The 26,055-nt window shown below is 41.9% G+C and overlaps 1 protein-coding gene across 1 annotated transcript in view; it reads left to right on the top strand.

The window, feature by feature from the left end:
• The window catches only part of LOC138567739 (inter-alpha-trypsin inhibitor heavy chain H3-like), a 475,184-nt gene that overhangs the window by 89,851 nt on the left and 359,278 nt on the right, over positions 1 to 26,055 (top strand). The window contains exons 4-5 of the mRNA XM_069646218.1: positions 21,585 to 21,689; positions 22,563 to 22,725. Coding sequence (XP_069502319.1) covers positions 21,585 to 21,689; positions 22,563 to 22,725 — 268 coding nt within the window. The remainder of the gene's footprint in view (positions 1 to 21,584; positions 21,690 to 22,562; positions 22,726 to 26,055) is intronic.

Below are 26,055 nucleotides of genomic sequence, written 5' to 3' on the forward strand. Positions count from 1 at the left end.
TTTGTCAACTATTCACCTGAAGCCGAATATAAAGCCGAATAGTTGCTTTATTTAATAATTCATGTACCAAACTTGAAAAAACACACTATTTGTTTTAAAAAATAAAGCACCATTTTAAATGCATTCCATACATGTATTTCTCTTCCTTGTAATCAAGGCTGCATCTTTATTTAAAGTATAAAAGCCAGAAAAAAGCTGATTTGACCTAAATGAAGGGACCAAATGTACAGAAGGTTGCTGCATATTCAAAACCAGTACCAGTCAAAGTAGGAGGCTTCACAAATGCAAAATGACTAGGTTGCAATGAACAAAATGGATATTGCAATTTGCAACTGCCTTTGTGAATCAGGCGCATTGCATTCTCTATCCAGCTGCAAAGTCGCTGCAGTGTAGTTTTGAAACGTCTTTGCAGCTCACATAGAAATGTTTAAAATGGTTCATGTCCACTCATGCAGTAAATAAATCATGTCCACAAAAGGGGTAAATAACAGTGGCAAGAGAGTAAATATACAATCATGGTCCTGCTAGGCATTGTGGTATTGGGACGTGCAAGTGCACTGAGGAGAAGTGCAAGGGATAGGGAAGGGATGGGGATATGGATTAGTGCTGATTAGAGCCCTGGAGGGAAGGAGCCACAGGGAGCCAGGGAGGAGGCCACTGACTAAGTGCTAAGGCGAAGGAATCCCAGGGATGGGGTATACAGTCGCCATGCAGGGGTCCGGCAAGGGCAATGCTGAGTGTTGGGGGGGCACTGGTGTAGACTGGGCAGAAGGCCTGGAAAACCGTTAGGATAATGCTGAATCAGGCCTCCAGTCACAGTGGCAGTGGGGTTATTAGCAGGGAAGGAACAGAGGGAATGAGGTGGAGAAAAGCAATGTTTTGAGAAGTTTCCGGAACTTAAAGAGGTCTGGCTCAAGTCTGAGAGGGTTAGGGGCTCTGTTTCAAGAAAGGTACTAGCTGAAGAGAGAGACCTGCCCCCGCTTTCTGATTGGAGAAGCGAATGACAAGCAGAGTTGGAGTTAGAGGAGCGCAGAGCTCTACCAGGTATGTATTTTGGGAGAGAGAGTTGGAGATAGCGTGGTCCCAGTCCCCAGAAAGGCTGCAGAGATACAGTCCCTGGGCTTGAGGTGAAGGATAAATTACTGTTTCTGGATTAGCTGCAGGGGCATAGGGAGGAAATGGAGAGATTGACGATGAGGCTGTTGCGTAATTCAGCCTAGAGAGGACCAGAGCTCTAGAGACATTGAACCTCTGGTGAAAAGTGAGGAAAGGGAGAATTGCTCTAAGGAGGTGAAGCTGGAAGTTGGACTTCTTGGCAAGGTCCAAGATGTGAGGGGTGAAGGAGGGAGAGGAGTATTAGATGACCCCTAGGTTTCTGGCCTCACAGTAAGGTGAGTTTAAAGGGCATAAGGAGGGGGCCAGAAGTTAGGAAATAAGCAAGGTTCAGGTGTCCCAATGAGAAGGATCTCTGTCTTACTGGCATTAAGACAGAGGTTGTTAACCACACACCATGCCTGGTCGTAGTAGAGCCAAGTTTGAAGGCCAGCTTGTGTCATCAGCATAACAGTGGAAATGAGGAGAGACAGAGTAGATCAGGTGAGTCAGAGGGGCAAGACAGATATTGAAGAGAAACTGCAAAAGGATAGAGCCCTGGGTGACGCTGCAGATAGAGAATGAGGGGGTGGGGGAGAAAGGTCCCAGTTGTAGCTGGGAAGGTTGGTTAGTGAGGAATGAGGTCAGCCAGTCCAGTGCCAGGTCTGTGATGCTGAGGGTGTAAGAGAGCTGTTTTATGATGATAAAATGGTTGACCGTGTCAAAGGCAGAGGAGAGATCGAGAAGAATGAGAACATCGGGAGAGTTAGAGCCAAGATTTGTGAGCATGTTTTCACCGGTGTTCAGGAAAGAAGTTTCTTTAACTCTGGATGGCCGGAATCCAGACTGGTGGTCATGGAGGCAGCCAGCAAGTTCAGTGTGTTGAATCAGCTGGAGGAGGACCAACTTCTCGAAGAGTGTACCCAAGAAGTGGGTGGTTGGAATAGGGTGATAGCCGGGAAGGAGGGATCAGCAGACAGCGTTTAGCTTTTTTAAAATTTTTTTTAGTTGAGCTTGCACCTTTACAAATATAAACACTATTGTTAAAATCATTTTGCACACAAATTAAAATCATAAAATACATTTTGTCAGACCATTTACAGAATATAGTAATGTACACAATGGACAGATTGCTTTAGTTTTATTACATAGTCTTACAGCCAATAATGCATTTGTTGGCCATAGGTCAAAACGTATGTGCATACATTGTGTCTGGTACTTTTTTTGATCAGGAAACTTGCCCAGATATTTTGGAATCTGATTTTTATTTTTTTTAAATAAAATGGCTACTTGAGAATGCCTTATTTTTGTTACATTCCTTCCAGGTTGCATTCCAATCAGCAAGCCAGTATTTTTGTTTAGCTCTGGTTGGATTTTTGTCAATCAGCATCTGGTCGATATCTGCTTTGTTCATAGTAGCCACAAAATAATGCTTCCAAGAGGCCAGCGGATTCAGAGGTGTTTCTAACAGATTGGCTAGCATCGAAATAAGAGAATCTCAAAATTGTTCCTTATTCATGCGTTTATTGTATAGCATTATTGCGTTCCATGAAACGATAGCTTTCATTGATGTCAATCCTAGCTCATAGCTCTCCTCCAGGTATTGGGAGAAGGTTCTTTCAGAAGACTCCTTCCAAATAGTCCCAGTTTTGTGTACCAGTCTTGGCTGTGAACACATTGTTTGAGTGTTGTATTTTAAGGCATTTTTAGACGAATTGTCTGTTTTATTGTCACTCGCATTTATACCCAGATATCTATATTCATTAATTTTTTCTAACATTGCTTTCCCTATTTTCCATTTAAATGATTAGGATTTCTTTGAGGTTGTATTTGGGATCAGTCTCAATATATTTGTTTTACTTAGGTTTATAGCAAGGCTGTTATCTGCGGCAAATTGCAGTAGGCCCTGAAGTTGTCTTCAGAGCCACATCAGTGTTTGATCACATATAATAGATTGTCCGCAAACAATAGGTATGACATTATGAGCTTTCCAAGTTTGGGTGGGTAGGCTCTGGCAATCTTTAGATGTTTACACAGATCTTTAATGTAAAAATTGAAGAGCATTGCAACCAAAACACAACCTTGTTTCAGTCCCCTGAATGTCAGGATGGATTTCAAAAGCAGGCAATCTTGAGTTAGTTTAGCTTGTAAAGTTGTGTTTGAGTATAGTTGCTGCAAGGACTGAAGGAGATAATTAGGGCAGCCTGTGTCTACTAGTTTTTTGCCAAAGATGTATTCTGGATATGGAGTCAAACGCCTGTTGTAAATCAATGAAGGCTAGTTCAATGTATTTTATTTTTACATTTGTATAGTGTAAGTGAGGAAGGGTCCATATGCCCCCCCATATATTCTGCATGAAATAAGTCTATATGCTCATCCCATCATGGGAGGCATCCTTCTTGTCTTTCACTGATGACAGTGGGAAGAAGCCATGGGACGATACACTAAGACTCCATTTTATGTCACATCAGACTCAATTTTTCTATTAGGCCGCACAATGATCTCTAAAATTCCTCCTCTCCCCTCACCCAGCGCTGCGCACCGCCAGCTCCAACAGCCCCCACCACCTCCTCCCCTGTCTGGGCCGCACCAGCCCAGTTCTCACAGAATCCCAGGTGTGAATTGTTGCAAACTAAAAACTGTAACCTTTCTCTTCCTCTGAGCTCACTGCCCTGTGTGTGACAGGGGCAGATTTCATCCGTACCACAAACCTGCTCCTGCTCCTTGGCCCCCACCTTTAGGAATGATTGCCTGAGCAACCTTTTGCCCCGCTACTCTCCTTTCATGTAGCAGTTGGTGAGACCCTTCCCCACTGACCACAATAGATTGCCCCATATAACTAGTCTTGTGTGATCATGTATTACCCATGGGTTGACACCTATCAATTCAGTCGTTTGAACCATGAGGCAGCAGGGTAAATACATCTCTGATTGAAACCCTTAGTTAAGTCACCTGGCAAAAAAGACCACTGTGCCCCTTCCCCACAAAGGCCTAGGTTAAGAATGTGTTTGTGTTTGCTCACGATTTACAGGCAACCCTGCATTCTGTTTTATGTGTTACAGTAGTTATATCATGTCAAAGATTACTGTGTAGTTTAGATAAGTTAGAATAATCAGACATTGCAGATCCAGTCTGACCTCCACCCCACCCAGATGAGCCCAGCTGACCCACGTGCTGCGAGAAGCAACACCTCTGCACCAACCAATCAAGTTGCACCAACCCCCTTTGGACTATAGAGTATTGTTACAATGCACCAATGGACTCGTACTATTCATTCCTTATACTATTTGTCACTGATGTATAAAGATATGTATTGTTTGCAGAGTGCTCTCAGATCAGCATAGTCCTCTGCCTGCATCATTTTACTTTATAAACCTTTACTTAACTTGCAATCTTTCTCCTGGTTTTATTCCCTACTGGGTTGTGTCCTTTTTGTTCTGAGTTTGGGTTTGTGTTTTGGGGAGTGACCACCTTCAATAGCGCACAAACAGCCCTTGGGCATCGCAGCGCTGTTACAGAGAGATAACATTTGCAGATTGGTAAGAAGCTTAGTTACAGAGAGAGATAACTGTTGCAAATTAATAAGAAATATACATAGCATACATTTGAGCATTCTTATCTTGCTGACATGGATCTAAGGTTAGCTGAGGAGTAACATACTTGCTTAGAACTCCATACTTGATTTTTCAAGGCTGTCAGAGTTCGCAAGTTGACAGAGATACCTAGTCCAGTGATAAAACCTGATTGATGCGGGTGCATGAGTTTTGTTTCGTTAAGCCACTTGTTTAGATCTTTTAATAACAATCTAGAATAGATCTTTCCTGGTATGTCCAGGAGGGCAATCAGGCGATAATTAGATAGTATACTCCAGCTTTCCTTATTATATATTGGTATCAATATGGAGTTTTGCCAGGTGTCTGGGATACATCCTGTGCTTGTTACCTCCTGGATTATTATATAGAGGATATTGGCCCAGGCTTCGGGGGTGAGCCTTTAGGGTTGCATTTGACACTCCATCTGGCCATGGTGCCTGGTGCCTGGGACAAGCACAATTATTTAATCAATATCAAAATGTCTATGGCGTCAAATTGAAGGGGCGAAAGATCATTAGTTTGTGTATTTCTCAAGGGTAAATTTGTATCAGGGTCAGCAAAGAGATTTTGAAAATGTATTAACCATGAAACTTCTGGGATTATAATAAAGAGAAGCAATGTTGTACCAGTGGTCGTACTTTCATTTAGCAGTTTCCGTAAACTAGCACTAGATTTGGAGTCTAGTACTAAGCTTATCTGCTTGTTTGCCTCTTGTATTATCAAGGCCTTATGCTGTTTTATGACATTGTTATACTTATTACGGATCTTTGCGGTTTTCTCTTTATATCCTTCACATTTACAGCTCTTATATCTTTTGTTTCCATCCTCTTTCTTGCATTGGTGGTTATAAAGAAAGGGTTGAACGGATATTTATGTTGAAAGACTGGCAGGCAGACTGAAGGTGAAATTGGTTGTTGGATTACAGTAAAGGAGTCAATGAGGCTTGGCATTGTGGATTTCAAAGTATACATAGCCTTACCACGGAACAAACAGAAGTTGATCAGCACCAGTGGCAGGCGTGCGTTCTAATGATTTTGCATGTGGAAAAATGCTGAAAGATACTGCCAAAAAAGAGAAATGGCAGAGGACAACAGCAGGGGCAAGGCAAGCAAGGAGTAAGTGGGCTCCGGCATGCAGTCAGCCACTCAGCTAAACAACTGAACACACGAACAGCACTCCTTGAGCACTCACACGTGCGTCAGTTTTATACAAACTTGCTAGGAAGGGTGGGCGGGGATTGCCTTGCTGCGCTGCACAATAGCTTCCCAAAAAGCGTTAGATGACAAAACTTCTGATTACATTCAAAGATAGCAGGTAATGCAGTCAGCACGTAGAGAAACACAAGAGGGAGTAGACTGCCCAGAATGAATAGCACTCCTCGAGCACTCCCACAATGCGAGTGACAGCTTTTTTAGGAGAGGGTGCACAAGGGACTGCTTGAGGGATAGAGGGAAGGATCCTGTGGTGAAGGAGTGGTTACAGAGGTTGGTGAGAGCCGGGCAAGAGAGGAGATGTTTTCCTTAATGGTTCTAGAAGAGCAGGCAAGCACCTGTTTGGATTGACCTTCATAGAGTGGACAACTTTAGAGACCTCATGAGGTGTTATGGGCAGTAGGGAAGAGAGAGGAGGAAGACGAGGAAGGGGAGCCAAGGGAAGCAGGGGAGCAGGAGGAGGGTGGTGAAGGCAGTGGTAGAGAGTGAGGACAGGGTGTCCTGAGTTTTGGAAGTGAAATGGGAGTCCAAAGCAGAGAAGAGGGCCTGGAAAGGAGGGAGAGAGGTGGAGACTGCAGTTGTATTGGCAAGTTCCTTGTTGATTTGGAAGACTTCATCTCTGTTGTTAGTGGCTCCAGAGATGCTGGCTTGGATGTGGGTCCTCTTCGTGGAGTGGATAGAGAAGCGATATTTCCTTTATAGCAGGTGACAGACCAGTTTGGCAGAGGATGTACCAGCCGTTGCTTTTGGAGGCAGGCTTCAGGCAGATCCTCATGACGGGGCAAGGATGTCGATGCTGTTAGAGATGGAGAAGGGAGAGGTTAGCAAGGACAGAGTCAGTGGTAGAGTCCACGACAGGGGTGAGAGGAGGGAAAAATAATGTTTCCACTCCCACATGAGGAGAGCTTTGCTAGTTTTAGATCCCCCGAGAAATTTGGTGTATATCATATGCCTGGTGCACAGAGATCCTAAGAAAATGATATATAAAGGAATATATGCTTCCAGCATGTTCTGTTGATAATGACAACTTCCTTGTGAAGGTAGTTTATCATATTATCAATCAGAATAGTTTGTTCCCACTGGTAAAGCAATACCAAAGGGAGACATTAATGTTCCTTCCTCATAAGGTTGATTAAAAATTGATGGGAGAATTGTAATTGGATCTCAATACCTCTACATCTGTTTTTTGAGGAATACTTTAAGAGTAAGCCCCGCTGGATACATAGAATGCAGTCTTGAAAGTTAATTTGAGTGGACACATCAAAGGTGACATCCCTACTAGCATCACAAGGTATTCCTCTTGTACTTGTGTTGAGGTCAAAGAGACTCCCCAACTTGTCCTCTATGCTCTTGGTTATACTTTTATATTTTAAGTTATACACCACAAGTCAGATTTATCTGAAACCAAAATTAAGTGGCAGCCAAAATATGTTGATTTGATAGAATGAGGACAGTATTGTGAGGCAGTGGCATTATTTGTACACACTTTTTAATTAATTAATTGCATATGATATGGGGCTATACACAGATGTGCATTCCTTTGTTTGTTGATAATGCATATTCTGCGCCATTTACTATTTATGCTACACTAACCAATCACAGATGTAGGCACCACTCATGGGACAATAACAATTGGTTAGAGTTTAAGGCTACCTTTCTAAAAAAAGTGTTTTGTAGGAATTTGTGCAGGCTTATTTATTTAATGAATCATGGCTCTGCTATTTGAAGTATAAACATGTTTCTATAATTTATATTGGGATGATTGAAAGAAGAATTAAAAAATATTCTGAAATACACTGTAACTGTGGCAGTTGGGTAGTTGACAATTAGTAGTCCATATTGTACATAAAACGGGCTAGATTGCACATAATAAAATGATCTCTGATCATTTTTGTTTCTTAAGCCTCTGGTTAGTTTATAACATTTTTGGGAAGAGCACTATAGAGTCAATTACTTATGTGACAACTATATGTACAATAATGTATAATTCACTGATATCTCTATCTCCCGAATAAATGAGTTGTATAATTGAAGAATTGCACCCTTGGTTTGTTCTGGGACTGAGCTTTAGGGTTTTTCAGAAAGAATACTTTTCTGTATTGTACAGAGAGGAGGGGTTGGAAAAGGTTGTTGGTTATAAAAGTCTGCAATTAACTTTAACTTGGCTGTTCTCTCCATTCTTCCCACATTAATGGACAATAGACTAAGGTTTATCTATTCCCTGTCCTTTGATGTGGGAGAGGCCTTTTTCTGCAGGGATCAATTCTGCTGAAAAGCGGGCAGAGAGCTTGACCTAAAGTGTCTGTGCTTAATTCCAAAATCATCCTTACTCCAAATCCCCATCTAGTTTCAAAACGTTACTTCCTTTTTATTGTAGAATTTTGAAGGTTAAAAAAATATTGTTGTTTTAATTTCAGTTTTAGTTTCAGTTTTACTTTAAAATAAAATAAAGTAATCAGGTCCTGCATCTTTGAGCCAGTGCACAGTCAGTAAGCTACTGACTCAGTCAGTGCCTTTTCTTCTGAAATAGTACACTTAATGTAAGAACATTGTTCATAGATAGCCTTGTTCTGCTTGCAGTTCATTTATTTTTCATATTATTTAAAAGTATGCAGAACTCTTCGCTCCCAAACCACCCGGCGAGTGGCTGTACCTCGCTTTAAGCCAGCCCGTAAGGGAGGTCATGTCTTTTCTGTCGCTGCTGCAAAGGCTTGGAACAATTTACCCCTTCCTTTGCTTGATATCTCAAATCACATTGCCTTTTGGCGAGGACTAAAATCCCCGCTCTCCCTTTCATCTTCAAGCTGTGTGTTTTCAACTGTTTACTTAAAATACATTTTCCTTTTCAATTAAATGTGCTTGTTTTATTATCTTTTTCAATTGTTTTGTTATTTTAAGAGAACAAGATACATGTTTTTGCAAGCCTGTGTTTTGTGATTGATACTATCCAGGTGTGGGTTCTACAATTTTATATCATTTTTTGTAATCATATTTTCTTGTTTCTTCTTTTTACATTGTTCTTTAAATGAATTTCATTCTTTTATTAGTCAAAAGTGTATTTAATTTCTTTAACATGGGGCTGATCTGTTTGCTGAGGGAGAACGAGATCAAATTGTGTGTGACAAGAGTGTAGCTTTCCTCTCACTATCTTTGGGAGAGTGAATCCAAAACTATTGTTTCAATAGGTCTACTTTCCATGAGAGACAAATGAAAAAATAAATATGGTATAAAAAAGAACATTCATAGAATGCATGGAATGAGAAAATCATCATCTCTTGTGATCATCAAGCGGAAAGGCCAATAAATGTTGCAGAAGACAGAGCAGATACCTCCTAAATTTGCTATTGGGCTACCAAAAAAATCAAAATGATTTATAAGCACTTGTAAAATTTGTGGAGAAGGCTTCCTCGACCGGAAGTGTAATAGTTGAGTATGACATGTCGGCAACAGTTGAGCCATCTGTTAGTGAAAAGCCTAAGAATGCTGCAAACCAAAGCCAAAGAAAAAGGCCATATTATGAAAATGACAGATAAACTATTCAGACATTTCTGAGTCGGTACCAGATATGTGGGGGAGAATATGCACAGTCCCCAGGTGATCAGGGTCACATGAATGAGAAACAACTGGTGATCTAACTGAAAGTATTGAGGGATTGGACTGAGGTATAGGCACTGCAGATGCTGATCCTATAGAAGTACAGTGGAGAGTTAACACCAACATGCAAATAGTCAAGAGATTGAAACTATTTTGTACATGGGGAACGTGCAAAGGGAATCACTAGTAGCTTGACAAAGATGACAGAAAAATACATAGTGATTGGCTAAGCCTGGAACAGAGCTTAATAGTACCATCTGAAAAAACTAGAAACACAGGCCATCATGTTTGAGGTTAAAGCGCTAAACCCTCAGAATCCATTGTTTGAAGGCAACTTGAAATCAACTCAAAAGATATTACTACAGCTATCTGTACCATACATAATCGGAAAGTTAACCATTTTAATCAATGTGGGCTACCGAGCACAACTTTGCTTAAGCACCATCTTGAGCACTGCCACACAGTAACTCCTAACCATCAAATAGAAAGCTGAAAGTTTTCTGAACGGATGTCAATGTTGGTTGAAGATCAGAATAATGATGAACGAACCTCTGCAACTGAATAGTTGAGAGCTACCTCACGGAAGGTGACATGCTATTTGGCATTGATCCATTCATGTGCTGTATAGAAAAGATGCAAGTCTGGCAAAGTCTGTCAGGATTAGCTTGTTATATGGCAAGCTTCCTGCCAATTAGTTTTTGGAACATAGGGGTTTTTAGCACAGCTGGAAATATTGTGTCTGAAACATGTACTTTAATCAGTGCCGAAAATGTACAGTACCTCTCTTTCATCGAAGGCAATCTGAAGTATTTTCCACAATCAGTGCTGACCAAGCATATTACTAACAATGATTCAGATACAGACACACTTGATTCGTTTATGAACAGAATGTCTATTTTTGAGAAAGAGGATGATGATCATTATTTGTAATTGCAATGGCTTATGGATAATGGCCTTTTGAGGGGAAACAATTGAATGCTTAGGTCCTGTTTTAAATGGATATACTGACCAATTTGCCGTAGCTCCATTACGAGATTATTCTTGATTTTTAATAATTGCTGTACTCTTATCAAAGTAAGACACCTATCAAAGGATGTATAGTGTTGTTAGTGTATTCATATTTCAATAATTAACATATTGCCTCTTGGCTTAAATTGATTTTTTAGAGTGAATTTATTTTATGAAATCATACCTTTTTCTTTCTCTTATAATAGTGTTTATGGATAATTGCTTTATAAAGTGTAAACAGTTACACTTTGTAGCTAACATGCACTAATGATACAATAAATAACATGTATACCATATTATATTAACAAGTATGCAATTTGTGTTAACATCACATGGCTTTAGATTTTCATAGTCCACATTTTTGAAGGCAAGTTTTTAGATAGTGTCTTTTGTACAAGAGAGAGGCATAGAGAAGCATAACAGTTCTTCAGAGTGTGGCCTTTTCTGTGAGGTAGAGCTACAATAAACAAGTATAATTCCACCTAAACCAGTGAATGACACTTTAATCCATTAGGTAAAAAAACGACAGGGATTTTCTGGTATCTCATCCCACCCTGTCTATTGTACTTTATGGTCACCTTGAATTATTTTACGTTACTTAAATCCTTTATTCATCACCATAGTGCTCAATGGGAATGGGGAAGGCGCTAATTACGGTACCGTTATTAGCACCAAGGTCCCTTTGCGAGCCCCTACTTTAACGGCTGGTAAAACCAGCCGTTAAGGTCGGGTCCCGCAAAGGGACCTCGTAATGAGGCGCTAGGTGTTTAACGGCGCTGCAGCCTTTTACGGCGCCGTTAAACACTTAGCGCCAGGGTTGTAATGAGGCCCATTGTATCTACAGTAAAATGCAAAGGATGACCCTTAATACTTTTTAAGGATCCATCTTAGAACAAGGGATGAACCTTAACACATTTTCAATGTGTGCTTTTTGTACAAAAAATGTCTGTTAACAATGTTTTGAGGACACGTGCTTGTTCAAGGGATGCACCATAACAATTATTCAAGGCATGTTTTTCATACACGAGATGACCAATGTCAATTATTTAAGGCATGTCGTTCATACAATTTGATGATGAAACATTTGTCAATGCATCTCTTTCGTACAAGGAATGAGCTTTACACATTTGTTAAGGTGCATATTTCATGCAAGGGATGACTCTTTACCAATGATGGCTGGTGTATTTGTTAATTGGAGGGGTGTAAATCTTCCCACCAAATATGTGTGAGTGATCGAGCATAAAGAGGTAGCCCACACCAAGCAAGGAGGTTTGTGGGGTATTTCATCATGACCAACATTTTTAAAATATTGAGTTAAAATCATGCAATCTCGGCACACTTTCTGCTAATAATTGTGTAAAATGAAGTTTGCAATGGGGTTGTATGGTAAAACATTAAAAGATCCAATAGATGTAAATCATCAACATTGCACAGGTGAATTTGCCAGCTCCTTTTCATGATGCTGTTGCACACAATATATGCGAGAATAACACATTCTCATGCTGCATGTGCCCATACATGTCCACTCATGATGCACCACTATATACCTGTATTACCATATAAGAATATACTCTTGTTGGCTTTTTTTCAAGTACCAAATGCAATGACCCTGTAGAGGAGTGGCTGAATGCCTCTGCAGGAAGTCCCGCTGCCCTCCAACCTATATGTTGACAAACTGATGACAAAATAAAGAATCAAGTAAACTTTCATATGCAAAAAGAAGAGTGTGCGTGTGAAGAGCACTGCAGAAAATGCAATAAATAAATAAATAAATGTACAGATGCTGTAATGCAAGTAGATCAAGTCATTTTAGAAGCTGGCTATGAGTAGTGAATGGACTGTAGGCAAAGCTGCCATTATATAGAAATTTTGACATCAGTGTCACAAATTGAGTTAGCTTAAACCCATGGAGAGACGAGCCGAGAGCTGTGTTGCAGTAAAGAATTGACTGAGATCATAGATGAGTCTGGAAGGGCTGTCGTGCCTGGTATCAAGGCTGAAGCAGGCAAGACTGGTTATCTATTCATGAAGGAAGTGAACGTGAGATATTGAATCATCCGTTGTTAAGGCGCAAAGAAAGAACACCATGAGTGCCAAGTTTTATTCATTAAAGACAATGAAATGCAGTGAAATGGACCAGATCATGGTCTCCTGTCACGTGAGCCAAGGATGGAAATAGAAGCGGGTGAAGAATTTTGAGAGCAATGATAGTGCATGCTCGCATGCCCTTATATTCCCAGAGGCATGGATACTTTGCAAGGCCAAGTTCAAAGACAATCTTCATGGCAGAAGGCATGTTTGATTAGAGATGTTGGGCTAATTGGGTGGGGAGGTACAGTCAAGTCCACCGTCTGGTACCTGGGGTATGAGCTTATGTGCTGCTAGTGAGACGAATGTTCCAGACTGGCACGAGCGTGCCAATCCATTGAAGAGGGCTGTTTACTTAATAATGATGAAGATGACTTGCACTAGAGTTGGGCACAGCGTAGACAGCAGAGACCCAATCACAACCCAACCCCTTATAGAAAGTATACTTAGATGTTCCCCATTAGCATATCACAACCCCGATAGGTTTCCCTTATTTGCCATGTACTATGACATCACATATGACAAATATTTGCTATATAAATGTAATTTTTTGTATGATGCACCGAGAAAGGTTCTGCAACATCTGTTGATGTCTGTTTTAACTTCCCATTTCAGACAATTGATATTAAAACAAAAGATATTTCCATCTTTCTGAGTTGGTTCCGTTATTTGGTGTAAGAGTTACTCTGCTTCCCATCCACTGCATGACACGCTACTCAAAGGGCCATACGTTCAACCCTGTAATAAAAAATATCTAGACTGGACCCACCAATGTGGGCCAGTCCCATGTAGTTTACACTCATCATGCTGTCTTCACCCTTGATACCCAGTAAACAATGCCATGTCACAGTAAAGAAAGATGTCAAGACTAGACCCACCAATGTGGGCCAGTATCATGTGTGAACAATTAGTATGATGCATGAACCCCTGATGACCAGTAAAACATGTCAAACCACAGTAAAGAAATGTGTGAATGCTGGATATACCAGTGTTGAAGTCATCATAATGAGAGATACTATGTGGTACTGACCCACAATGTGGGCACATTGTGGGTGACTCTTGCCGTGGACCAGGACTTGACACTCTGCACCAGAATCTCCTTGTAGCTGGAAGAGAAGAGCTTGAACAGGCTCATCCTGTCCGTGAATCTCACTGCATCTGGATGACCATATGATCAAAGGCTCCATTATTGAACTGCGTTTACGACTCATCGCACCAGGGGAATCCCGCTGGTGTTGCCTTTGGCAATCCTCTGACCATTTCAGCTGTACCGCCTGCATCTCGACCCATCTTGATGCTGCATCATACCCTTGTTCAGCCCATCACATGCTAGGCTCAAATCATTCACTTGTCACTTGAGACCCAAAACAAAATGCTGGAAAGTCACATGCCGACTAGAACGTGGGTTCAAGCTTCATTGAATCGCACACCAGAGCAAAAGGATCACCAATTCGAATCACTGCTTATTGCTCAATCAAACCGCTGGAACATCACTCATCAACCCTTGCCGGCAGTCAAAAATAGACTCAACCTGCCTCTACTTTGAACAGATCCTGGTGAGCACTGCAACCTACTTCATTGAATGCTGCATCCAAACCACACAGAGCTACTGCATTGGAACCGTGTTTGAACCTGAGCGATGCCTGCTTACTGCTTGGATACCCACCATCCAATGTAACCAAACTGAGCTTTATCCACGAAGCCAGGTTCGACACCATCGGCAACAAACCAAAACAAGGTACTATTGACCAAAAACTGACTCCATGGCCCATTTCGGGCCAAAGAGACTCGTTTGGTAACCTGTGCATTTTCCCCCTCAGTACATATACTTTTTGTGGTCTATAATGTACCCATCATCCCTGTATTCACACTACATTCTTTTATGTTTTGCATCTTCTATGTTCTTTCCATAGGGGTGGGTTTTGTACACTTTTTCTATATATTTCTTTTTTTTAAATTAAAGTATATATTTCTGTGTTTGATTAAAGTATATATACATATTTTTTTAATAGTGAATTTACGTTTGCTTTATTTTGGACGGTGTTACTGTGTTGTTGGGGTCACTACTGAATCACATTCATAACCCTCTTAAGAGCATAACTTTCCTTTGCCTACATTACCACATAAGCAAAGGAGATATATCTCTTAACTGTGCCTGTTTTACCTTTATTATTATGTTGAATCTTGATGTGTAGAGGTGTGAGGGTTGATTGAGCATTTTAGCGTATAATCATCCTTTTTATCCTGCAGGGCAGAATCCAATTTGTCAGAGTCTTGATATGTGTTAGGAAATATTTCTCTGTTGTCAACTTTCCCTCTATAATCTATGGACCCCAAATGTTTTGCTTTTCTTCTTTAACCTATCCTGACTTTTGCACAGGGATGTGAAGCCTGCAGCTTCATTCCCCTGGTGCTTTGCTCATTTTGTTATAGGGATAATGAACAGTCCTTCACACTATAAGTACTGGGAAACTGTGTTTCCCTTTTGTCTTTTATCTTTAACCTTTTGGTAGGTTTTTGACAGTGCACAGAGAATCTTACAATGTAGTGCAGCCGAGATACTTTTGTATCACCCCAGATTTTTACACTTGATATTGTGGTTACTTGTGTATGTGCCTAAAGAAAAGCTTGTGGCAGTAGATACATTTTTACTATGTTTGCATTAGCCATATTATTGTTTGTCCTTCTTCCTGCCGTCTCAGGTCAGAAAATCCTGTATCTGGTCATGCATTTACCCAGGAAAGCTGTTGTTTTCGCGGGCAGCTGCTGGCATGGTGTGTCTGGTCCCACTCCACATCTGAGGGTCCGGAGAGTATGGTTGTGGGGCATGAATGAAACCCATAGTGGTCCCTGATTGGACCACTGCTGGCTGTTTGAATGGTGCATATCCTTACTATTGATGGGCTTGGATTTGCTTCCAGCCTGGATTCAAGATAGGAAGAGGACTTCTGCAGTCATTTCTTCAAAACAGCTTTGATCCAAGTATCCTGTGTAAATGATCAGATGACTGATGATCCATGGATGACTCTTGAAGAGGCCTAGCATCTTTCCTGTGAATGGCCCGGTGAAGCCCTGATGGAATACCTGATCTGCGAAGGCCCTGAGCAGTGCTTCAACCCTTGGATTCTAGGGACCAACCAGACTCGACAAACTCTCGAGGAGCCGGCTGTCCTGAGCCTTCGGAAGCCTCCCTGGACCACCTGTTGGACTGATCAGCTCTCCAGCGGGCTGCATCAGGTAAATCATCACTGTTCCGCACTCGCCAGCGAATGCCACAAGTCACCTTCCAGACGAGTTTTAGCTTCCCAGCTTCAATGGATCCTGCTCTGAAAGGTCTTCTTCAACCGCGACTGGATAGATGCCTGCCATCATTGCTTTGCTGTGCTGTGACTGTCAGTGGAAGTCGCTTCCCTGTGTCCTGTGAGGTGTCCAGAGGAGTCCTGCATCAGTGAATATTGCTTGCCTTTTTTCTCAAGGGGTTTCAATATGCACAATCAGCTGATCAGAGAACTCCTCTGACCTGCAATCCATATACATCCTGCACCGGAACAAACTGCAGGAAATACTACTTCAAGCAACCACCATTTCACCCATCTAGTCATCAGGGAAAATCGGAGACAGGGAGGTAAGTAAGTGCAATTAATTCACCTTCCAATATTCTCCTTAGAAAAAAACCTTAGAATAAACGTTGGTTATTCCATTCAATCGCTTTTTGATTGTCAGATCTAAAATCTTGTGTCTAAAAGATAGGAATATCATTTTACTGACCTTTAACATTGATGACTATTTTCTGGAACATTTCACCACCACAAGCCCTCATCCTAATCAGTCCCCTCTTCTAAGAAGAAGCTTTGTGGCTTCTGGGCACAAGTTTCCGTACTTCATAGGGATTGGTCTTATAAAGTTAGGGCATCATTCTTGTGAACTGGTTTCATTTGACTGCATCACTACTTACCTTCTTTTAGTCGTCTAAGTTACTCTATGCATTCATACAAACCTAAAGGTGATTGTATATATGTTTCATAATTGAGTATTGTGTGATATTGCTGGCTGCTTATTTCATTTCTTAGTGTATGTCATTTCTTAGTGTGTGTTTTTGGACATATAATAAATATAGGATGTTTTTACTTGTCTAAATTGAATTATTGTGTGCTTCACTGTGCGGACCCATTGTGGACCCCTGACCGCAATCACACTCTTCTGAGACTAAGCATGCTTACCTTGATTGGATTTGGATAACCTCTCAGAGTTCCCCTGGGCACTATACTTAGGGTAGCTTTCTAAACTCTGTCCACCATGCCATATCCTAGAAATCAAAACGGGCTTCAAGATTAAATCAACCATGTATCATGTTTGCTTACTCTTGAAGGCCGGAAAAACATGCAGTTTCATATCCTGGTATATCCCCTTTCACCCTGACTGTGGAGGTAATAAGGGGGTGGCAGGACATGATTTTGCAGCCTCACTCACGCACCCCGCATGTCCTTGCGCACTGTCCTACCTGCACACATTCATACAAATTCATCCATCCAGTTCTCTCATTCAAGAATGCACTCATACATCCATTAATATTTCCATTCTCTCATGCACACATACAACAGAGGAATTAATTTAAAAAAAATGGAAAAAGTTGAGTAGGAGAAAATGCGGAATTTGGCACAAAAAAAGAGAACGAAAACAAAATAATTTCGAGCAAGGGGAGAAGTGGTTGCGTGGTGTCCACCACTCTCCTTACTCGAGACTAATGGAAATTGGGGGTGGCGGGGTGTCCCCTGCTTGCCCTAAAAAAGAAAACAGGGGACAAATAAAGTTAAAAAGAAAAGAAAAAAACAAAGCACCCTGCGGCGGACGTTCTGCCTCTCAATGGGGTGGCAGAACTCGCTTTGCAGGGAAAGAATCGTGCAGAGGAGCAGCAGGTAAGTGAGCCGCAGAGGTAAGTATGGATGTTAGGGAGTGAAGGGTGGGGGGAAAGCGCGCAGGGGTGATGTGCATGATTATTTCGTAACAGGCATTTCGAATACGTCATTTTCGAATTCGACATTTTTGTGTGCAAAATAATCATGTACAGCCACAATACACACTCTAATTCACGCACACACATTTACAGATATAGACACTTGACTGCATACGAAATATATACATACATACTTACATAAATACATACATGTGTGACGAAAAAAACATTATCCTATCCCGGAAGGCCTAATAGTATAGGGTGCCACAGGAGCAACTACTACGCACATTTAGGCATGCACTTTCCCAGCCGTGTAGGCTGAGGAAGCAAAATTACACCAGCCTTACATGGCCCATAGGGAATGAGTGCTGGAGAACTTAAACTGTCAAAGGGAAATCATGTTTCTCTTTGACAGTTAAATCTATCCCAGACGCACTTTCCCAGGGCTGCTTTGGCTTATCCATAACGGGTAAAAGGCATGTCGGCACTCCATAGACTATTATAAAGGAGTACCCCTGGCATCTATAATTGTTCATGGGCTAACCATTCAAACATTTATTCATACAAGGGATGACCATTAACAGTTTTTCAATGAGCAGTTTGGCTACAAAGGTGAGACCGTCTGGGGCCTAATACTTCTCAGGAACCCTAAATAAATGACCCATCTAAATTACGCCTCTCAGAAAAAGTTATCAGAAAATGATTATCATTTAAATGCATGGCAATAATAATATCCATTAGTACAGTGCTTAGAGGTGGGAGGACTATGAATAAAGTGCTGTAGAAACTGATAAATCTTTTCTTTACTTTTGTCATTTTTTGGTGTTTTTTTACATTTCATTTTTGTGAAGGGGAAGTTCAAAGCTGAGGAATGTAAAATTGGACACAAACAAACAGGAATTACCGAACATGGCTCAAATGACTCTGACATGTAATAGCATGGAATTGCTTAGCCTCAGCATGTTAGTGGGTGTGAAATGGGGATATGTTGCCTGCCTACCACCCACACAAAGGTCTCAAATCATCTTTGCAGCCTTTTTGTTGGGGGGATCCTCTGTGGAGCCATTGAAGTACTGCCATGTCACCAACTGTGAACCACTATCACTAGTCGGAACTACCTGCCCTGATCTTCGGGGTCTACCAGTGCCCCTCTGCAGTAGGACAGGTGTGGGTGGTGGAGGCTACGGTTTAGCTGCTCTCCCTGCTAAGGGCGCTGATGTCTTGGAGCACTGGTGAAAGCAGCACCCCATCTGAAGCTTAAACATCCTTTTTTCAAGGGAGGCAGGGAAGTGGGGGAGGGGCGGATCACACGTGATCAAGGATTGCACAGGCGCGAGCATTGCCAAGGATGGAAGGAGCACGGAACACACGCGATCGAGATTGTGAAGGACCACACTGGCAGAGGACGCACAGGCGTAGCCAAGTATGGAAGCAGCACCGAGCACAGGTGATCTGGGATTGCGAGGGCCATGCAGATGTGAGGGAGGCAGGGAAGGAGGGGGCTTAGTCAAGGATTGCGCGGGAACCATGCAGGCAGAGGACACAGAGGGAAAGACAGGGAAGGAAGGGGCGAGGGGTTGGGCTCGAGGAAGGGTGCGAGGAACCACGCAGATAGGGATCAACAGGGACAGGGCACACCTGGTGTGGGGCTGGGGCAGAAAGGCAGGTCACAGGGGGCGGGGGTGGCACAGTCAGGGGAGAAAGGCACAGTCAGAGGGGCTAAGAAGAGCATGCTGATTCCCTGCAACTTCTTATCTGGAAGCCGCAGGAAGGAGGGTGAGTCATCCGCACTCACTGTCTGCGCCGCAGACCCTTTCGCCTCCAAACACCTGCATCGTTCAACACTGCGGTCTTGTCCAGCGAGGGCTTTTCTGCAGAGGGTCTGAACCTTGGATTTTATAGGTTCAGTTGCATGGCAGTAGCAAACGTGCTACGTTTCATCAGACAGTGTCTCCTGCGAACATGCGTCTTTCAAAACTGTTGCCTTTCCCTGCAAAGAGCTTTGCTGCAGAGGATTAGAATCTCGAATTTTATAGGCTCGGTAGCGTGGATGTAGCAAACTTGCTACATTTCGTCGGGCAGCGTCTCCTGCGAACCTGCATCGCTCAACACTGCGGCCTTCTCCTGCTAGGGCTTTAGTTATTGATGGCTTTCTGTGTGTTATGTTATTGTTCTAGTTGGTTTACTGGATTTCAAGACCTCTATTCATTCGTGTGATCCTCAAATTTGAAATTTGTATATTTTCATATTAGCTGTTTTTACCATGAGCATAATGAAATCAGTAAACATGAAAGATTGCAATGGTATACTAGTTTGAATTGAATAAAGTAATGATTAACAGACCTGAGAAATTCTACACTAAAAGATGTATGATCACATGGAGAACATTATTGAGCTCATTTCAACCAATTAGAATTCTTAGGGTGCAGTCTAACTACTGGTATTGGCTAAGTTCCAAAAATGTGGTCTGCAAAAGAAGACAGGGAACAACAATGAAATTTCCAGGCAAGATTGCATTTAACAAGACACTTTCTCTCTGATAGGATATTTTTCTTTGCTGCAACATCCGATTGAACACAAGAAAGAGAAAACTAAAACAAGGGAAAATGCCGTAGCATTTGTGAAGAAAAACTATTTATATTTACATGGAATGCCAGCTCATGCTAAACCTTTTTTAGTTCAGCCAAGTTTGAAATTACAATGCTTAATTTATGAGACAACCATGTTATTTCAATACCACAAAATAAAACCACATTTACTTTATTAAGTTGCCTACTTTCTTTGCCAAGTATTTAAGTAACATGTTAAAGTCACCAAGAAAACTCCAAAACATATGTTGCCACTACCACTATGTGCTAATAGCCTTATAGACCTCAGGCACGGTAATTATTGCTTAGGATAATGTCCCTTCCCCAACGTATGGCTCTTGGCTTTGCCACATGCCATAACTTGGTGGCGGGTCATTATCCTGCGATAAGAGGCCCTCTGCCAGCCTATAAGCCTACTGTATGAAGAAGGAAACATGCTTGCTTACACACACCTTTACCTTGTTACCAGATGTAGGAGAATGCACTATTATTTTCAGCATGAAATGTTGCTGCTTAGTTCTAAAAAATGTAAGGGTGCATTTCCCACACTCTGTGTTTATTGCAAGTAGAACATATTGCTAGTGCATCAGGGGCCAAATTATCTAACATTTGCATTGGTGCAAAAAAGTGAGCAAATGCTTTGATAATGCATAATGGAGCAAACGGGTTTGTCACAATCCATATTATCTAAAAAAAAGGTTGAGGTAGGGCAAAAATCACTTAGGGTGTTTTTACTGCACTAGATTTGCAGCATGACATACCACTAAAAGTGTCTACTACATTTATTATCATGTTACAAATAAAACATAGTAAATAAAACAATCTGCTCCAATGTTGCCCCAGTGAAAACATTTTTAGATAATACTGTTTGAGGCTAACCTGGTTTGCTACATTGGCGCTAATTCCGTGTCGGGCAGTAGGGGATACTGTGCACCGGTAAGGAGACCGGTGCCGGTCTTTTCCCGATTCCGAGGTCCCCTAACAGGAACCGTAAGGGACGTGTGGTCGGACCACACGCCCCTTACGGGACCTGTTAGGGGACCAGGGCCCAAATAACGGGCTTGCCATTCGCGAGCCCGTTAATTGCGCCCTCCCCATTCCCATTGAGCCCTATAGGGGCTCAAATGGGAATGGGGAATGGTTTGTTCAATGGGGATTTACCGGTCCCTCCGGGGTCGGAATGGACCGTTAAGTCCTCATTGAACAACACCGGAGGCGGTACCGGTATGGGAGGCAACCATGGAGCTAATTGCTCCATGGCTACAACCATACTCGGAATGAGGGCCATTGTCTCTTATCAGAGCAGCAAAATTGGTGCTAAATTCATTTGCTGCACTTTTTTACACAAGTGCAAATCTTTGATGATCTGGCCTATGTCCTCTTCATTGAGTTTAACAAGAACTGCCAGTGTTATTTAATCTGTTGTTTAATCAGTCCACCTGTCCATATTCAACAGGATCATTGATGGTGTCACCTATGCCGGAACAGTCAAGGAAAAGGAAGTTGCAAAAAAGCAGTACGATGCTGCTGTTTCCCGAGGACAAACTGCAGGGCTTGTGAAGTAAGCAGGAAGATTGGAGTCATATTTGATTTACTATCCACAGTCTCCACAGTCTGATGGTTTCCATTTAGCAGGTAGTTGGGAGGCCATGACTTTGAATAGATGATGAATGAAGAGGAAACCAGTGATATAATATGATGTGATATGATATGATAAGGCATTTATAATGTGCCTATACACAAGTGTTTTAAGGCACGACGAGGCAAGGGAGAGGGACCAGAGGGAATACAGAGACAATAATCCTACTAGTCCAGGAGTCATTCAGATCACGCAAGTGTTTGGGAAGGGGGAAGGAGGAAAGTGCAGGTGGAAAGGGGAGGGGACAGTGCAGTACATGGGATAATAGAATAAATAAACAATAAGTAAAAAGTACGGCCAGCTGGTGGCAAGTGCATGGGTAAGTGTAGACATCAGGTGTCAAGTGCTGGCAGCGGGACTGTAGGGATACAGAAAACAGTGCACAAGTGTCGGTGTTGCCAAGAGGCAGTGCAGGTGTGCGACTGGCGGGGAAGGGGACTTGGGTCTGAGATCAGAGGATGGCCAGGTAACCAGTGAATTTTCAGCCAGCAATTTCAGCTTGGTGCTTGGTGAATAAGAGACAAAAGACTACCAGGTGGCTACTTCACAGTAAAAAAAAAAAAGGAAGGTAAAAAATGGGAAGAATGGGGTCAAGAGAGAGAGCGGAAAAGACAGATGGTCTATAGAAATGGGTGGGGCACATCAGAAGATAGGGGGTGGTCCATAGAGGAGCCCAGAAATTAAAGTCCATATAAAAATTGGAAATGGCAAATCATCAGATCTACCCAACACTTCAGGTTACGACTTGGAATGTGCTGTCCATTGAATAAAGTGTGTTCTGTTTTCTATTTGAAGGGCTTCTGGTAGAAAAACCGAGCAGTTTACTGTCTCAGTGAATGTGGCATCACATGGAAAAGTGACCTTCGAGCTGATCTATGAGGAACTTCTAAAACGACGCCTGGGAAACTATGAAATATTCCTTAAAGTCAAGCCAAAGCAGCTTATTAATCACTTCCAGGTAAATGTATGTGAAATGTATGCAATCCATAGCCTGCATGGCCCAGTGCTCTTTGGAATTCGCTTGCTTATGCATGTATGCAGGTAAATGATTAAAATGTAAGTCAAATCGTATTCACTTATTTGTTCTTGGATGTATACCGTCCATTGGGTGCATGCCTTGTTTTCAGCGCTCTTTTAATTGTGGGTTGGTTCATTTAACATTATTTAGCTTTTTATCGTATTTTCAGCAGTTGTTAAAAGAGGAGGGATACCCAATACCTCTGTATATGTTGTAATCCTTTCCTTTCCTTCTTTTTTTTAATCAACTTACCAGGAACTCCCATCTATAAAACCACTAAAACAGGTATAGAACCAATTAATAGAAAGCAGCTTGGATTGAACCCTACTCACATTAGGGGCAACATTCTTGGCATTGTCTTCTTCGCCTTTCCACTAGTCGAATGCCCATCCCTCTTGACTGGGCATACTACAACACCAACCTGTGGTGTCTGAGGTCAGCAGGAGACACAGATACGTTGCCAGAAGCATGACGGAGCCAGCCAATACAGAGTATATAGTTAGAGGGAGGGAGTGAGAGCAGGTAAAGACTTCCTTCTAGCTGTGACTCCCATCCTTAATGACTAACTGACATTCCCAGAACCCTGAGGGAATCCAGGGTTCCACCACTGCAGTACAATACATAGCTTACATTGCTATATGCAATGCAAGCACCACACTGACACTTATGGCCTCATTACGAGGTTGACGGTAACCCACCAATGCCACCGGCAGGTTGCCACCAACCCTGTAACAGCGAATCCAGCACCTGACTTCCCGGTGTCACCAGGACATTACAAGTCCAGGCGCCGCAGAAAGTGATCCTATATGACTCCATGGGAGACGGAAGCACTGGTGCCGGTGCTTCCGTGATGACTCTGCCTACCAGGGCCGCTGTGACCGACGGGGTCAGACCTGCCTGGTGCAGCGACCCCGGCAGGCAGACTCGTAGTGTGGTGGTCTGGAAACAAAGGTGCAGTGAATTTACCGGCACCCTAATTTCTGGAACACCACACTTGTAATGAGGCCCATAGAGATTTAAGTACTTACTGTGAGTGATGTTTTAAGTGTACATTTATGATGAATGTTTGGGGAGTGGATGATTATATTAATTGTCTGCCTTGTACAGACGTTAGTGGTCTGTGACCACTGTTTGAGAGCCTCTGAGCCATTTAGTCTTTCTGCTATGAGTAGGCGTATATGTGGTCTTTGGGAAATGTAGACCAGCTTATTTCTGCATGTAATGTTTACTGCCATGGGCAGATGACAATGGTCTTTTTGCCATTTGTCTTTTAAATATGAAACAGCACTAGTGTATAATTACATGAGTATGGAGGAATTAATGTATTTAGCACTAGAGTGCAATTGAGTATTCAGTTTGGCCTAAAATGTGTGCACGTTAAAAAGTATGTTCCATGGCATGCATGCATGCTATTTATTTTGGACACATTGTAATGGGCTTGATTAACCCACGATGGTGTGTACGCTTTGAAGTGCTGCTTCTCCATTGGTCGTGTTTGTTTCCATGCGTTCTTTGTTTTGTTTGTGTCTTTTTTGTCGTTTCCATGCTTTTGTGTGTGCTTTTTGGGGAGATGTGATACTATCATCTGTAGTGGTTTGCATCAAGTGATTGGATGTTGTTATATCTTGGTGAAGGTTTTATATTAGGAGTTGGTTTCACATGTTACAGGATTTAGTGTGCGAGTGTGGTGGTGAGTTAGGTTATGGTTTTGTTGTTAGGTGTTGCGAATTGGCTCGGGTCACGAGTGCTGTTTTGTTTCTTCTGAAGGGTGCTAATGCGCTTAAGCATGGCAGGCCTGAGACCCCATGTGGTAGGTTGGATAAGAGGTGAATATGCCGAGATGGTTGCAGATGTAGTGTTGAATGGATTGTGCTTGAAGGGAGCAGCTTTGAGATCCGGGTGTGGCAGTCCTTGATATATGGTGGTATGTTTTGCAGTGATGGTATTGATTGCTGGTTCCATGGTTGTTGAATATGTTTTGGTGGTTGAGAATGTGCTAATGTTTGTGGGGAGTTTGTGTGTTTTTGTGGATGGGTCCTGTCTGGAATAGCTGTATGTGTGTTTACCCCTTCCTGTAGCATTACAAGTAAGAGGGATGTGGAGTGTGGTCCTTCCATTGCATATAGCAATGCACGCTATGGAATGTACTGCAGCAGTGAAACCCTGCCTCCTGTGTGGTTCCTGCAACTTACCTGTGCCTCCTGCTGACTGCAGACACTACACAACACAATCAATGTTGTTGATACCCTTCCTATTAAGAGGGGAATGGTTAAGTCCAATATGACTACATGCTGTTTCATCAAGAACATCTCCATGGTATTTCTGGACCATATTTTCTCAACAGTGGCCTTGTTTAGCCCAATCAACAACAATTCTGGCACTCTACTATCAACCTTCAACCACATCATGAAAGAACTGGCAGATATACATTCCCCATGATACAACCTCACACCCGTACTAAATCCTTTGCACCACAATATACCTAGTAACTAACCAACAACCAACATATCATTGGATTACAAATGAGCTAGTGTAAAACAAACCAACAGGAGGACATAGAAAGATTAATATACTTGTAGAAGGTGTTCTAGTCTTATCTCAAGACAACATAGTTTCCTAGAGTATCCTACTTGTTCCAAATTACATATACTCTTCTTGCAAAGTGGTTTCTATTAGACAGTGTATACACATTGGATAATCTCCATAGTAACAGTGTTATAATGTGTCAAGAAAGTTTACACAACTGATCTGTTGAAATGGCATATTTTGGAGATTCATGTGGCCATTAAGGACATGATTATGCCACACATGCTTAGGACCATCCAGAGATCTATGTTGTGGTGAAATTTAAAATAGTTTCATCCTGAAACATTATTGTTTCTGATTCTTATATGTTTCCTAAAATACCTCTGTTTATTATTTGACAATGGGTGCACAATATACCACACTTAATTTACAATTGCATAACTGTTACCAGTCAGGAACATATACTTTTCTTACTCCTTATTCCTCATATATTTTCTATAAGATATGCCATCAAATATCTCGCACCACATGCTATCTATAGCTTTATTCTGACCATATTGCCATATAACTGTATACTGCACAACTCCATTGTGGGACATTTACCATCATCCATATTGAATAACAAAAACATTTTAAAAAAAACATGTAACACATTAAACAAAATATTTACTCGATTTAAAAATCCATTCAACAGAACTAATCTATAATATCATGCAACAGAGTCATATTACATAACATTCAGAA

Source organism: Ambystoma mexicanum, chromosome 2p (assembly GCF_040938575.1).
Source record: "Ambystoma mexicanum isolate Mex_15411 chromosome 2p, UKY_AmexF1_1, whole genome shotgun sequence".
In the NCBI taxonomy this organism is placed as follows: domain Eukaryota; kingdom Metazoa; phylum Chordata; class Amphibia; order Caudata; family Ambystomatidae; genus Ambystoma; species Ambystoma mexicanum.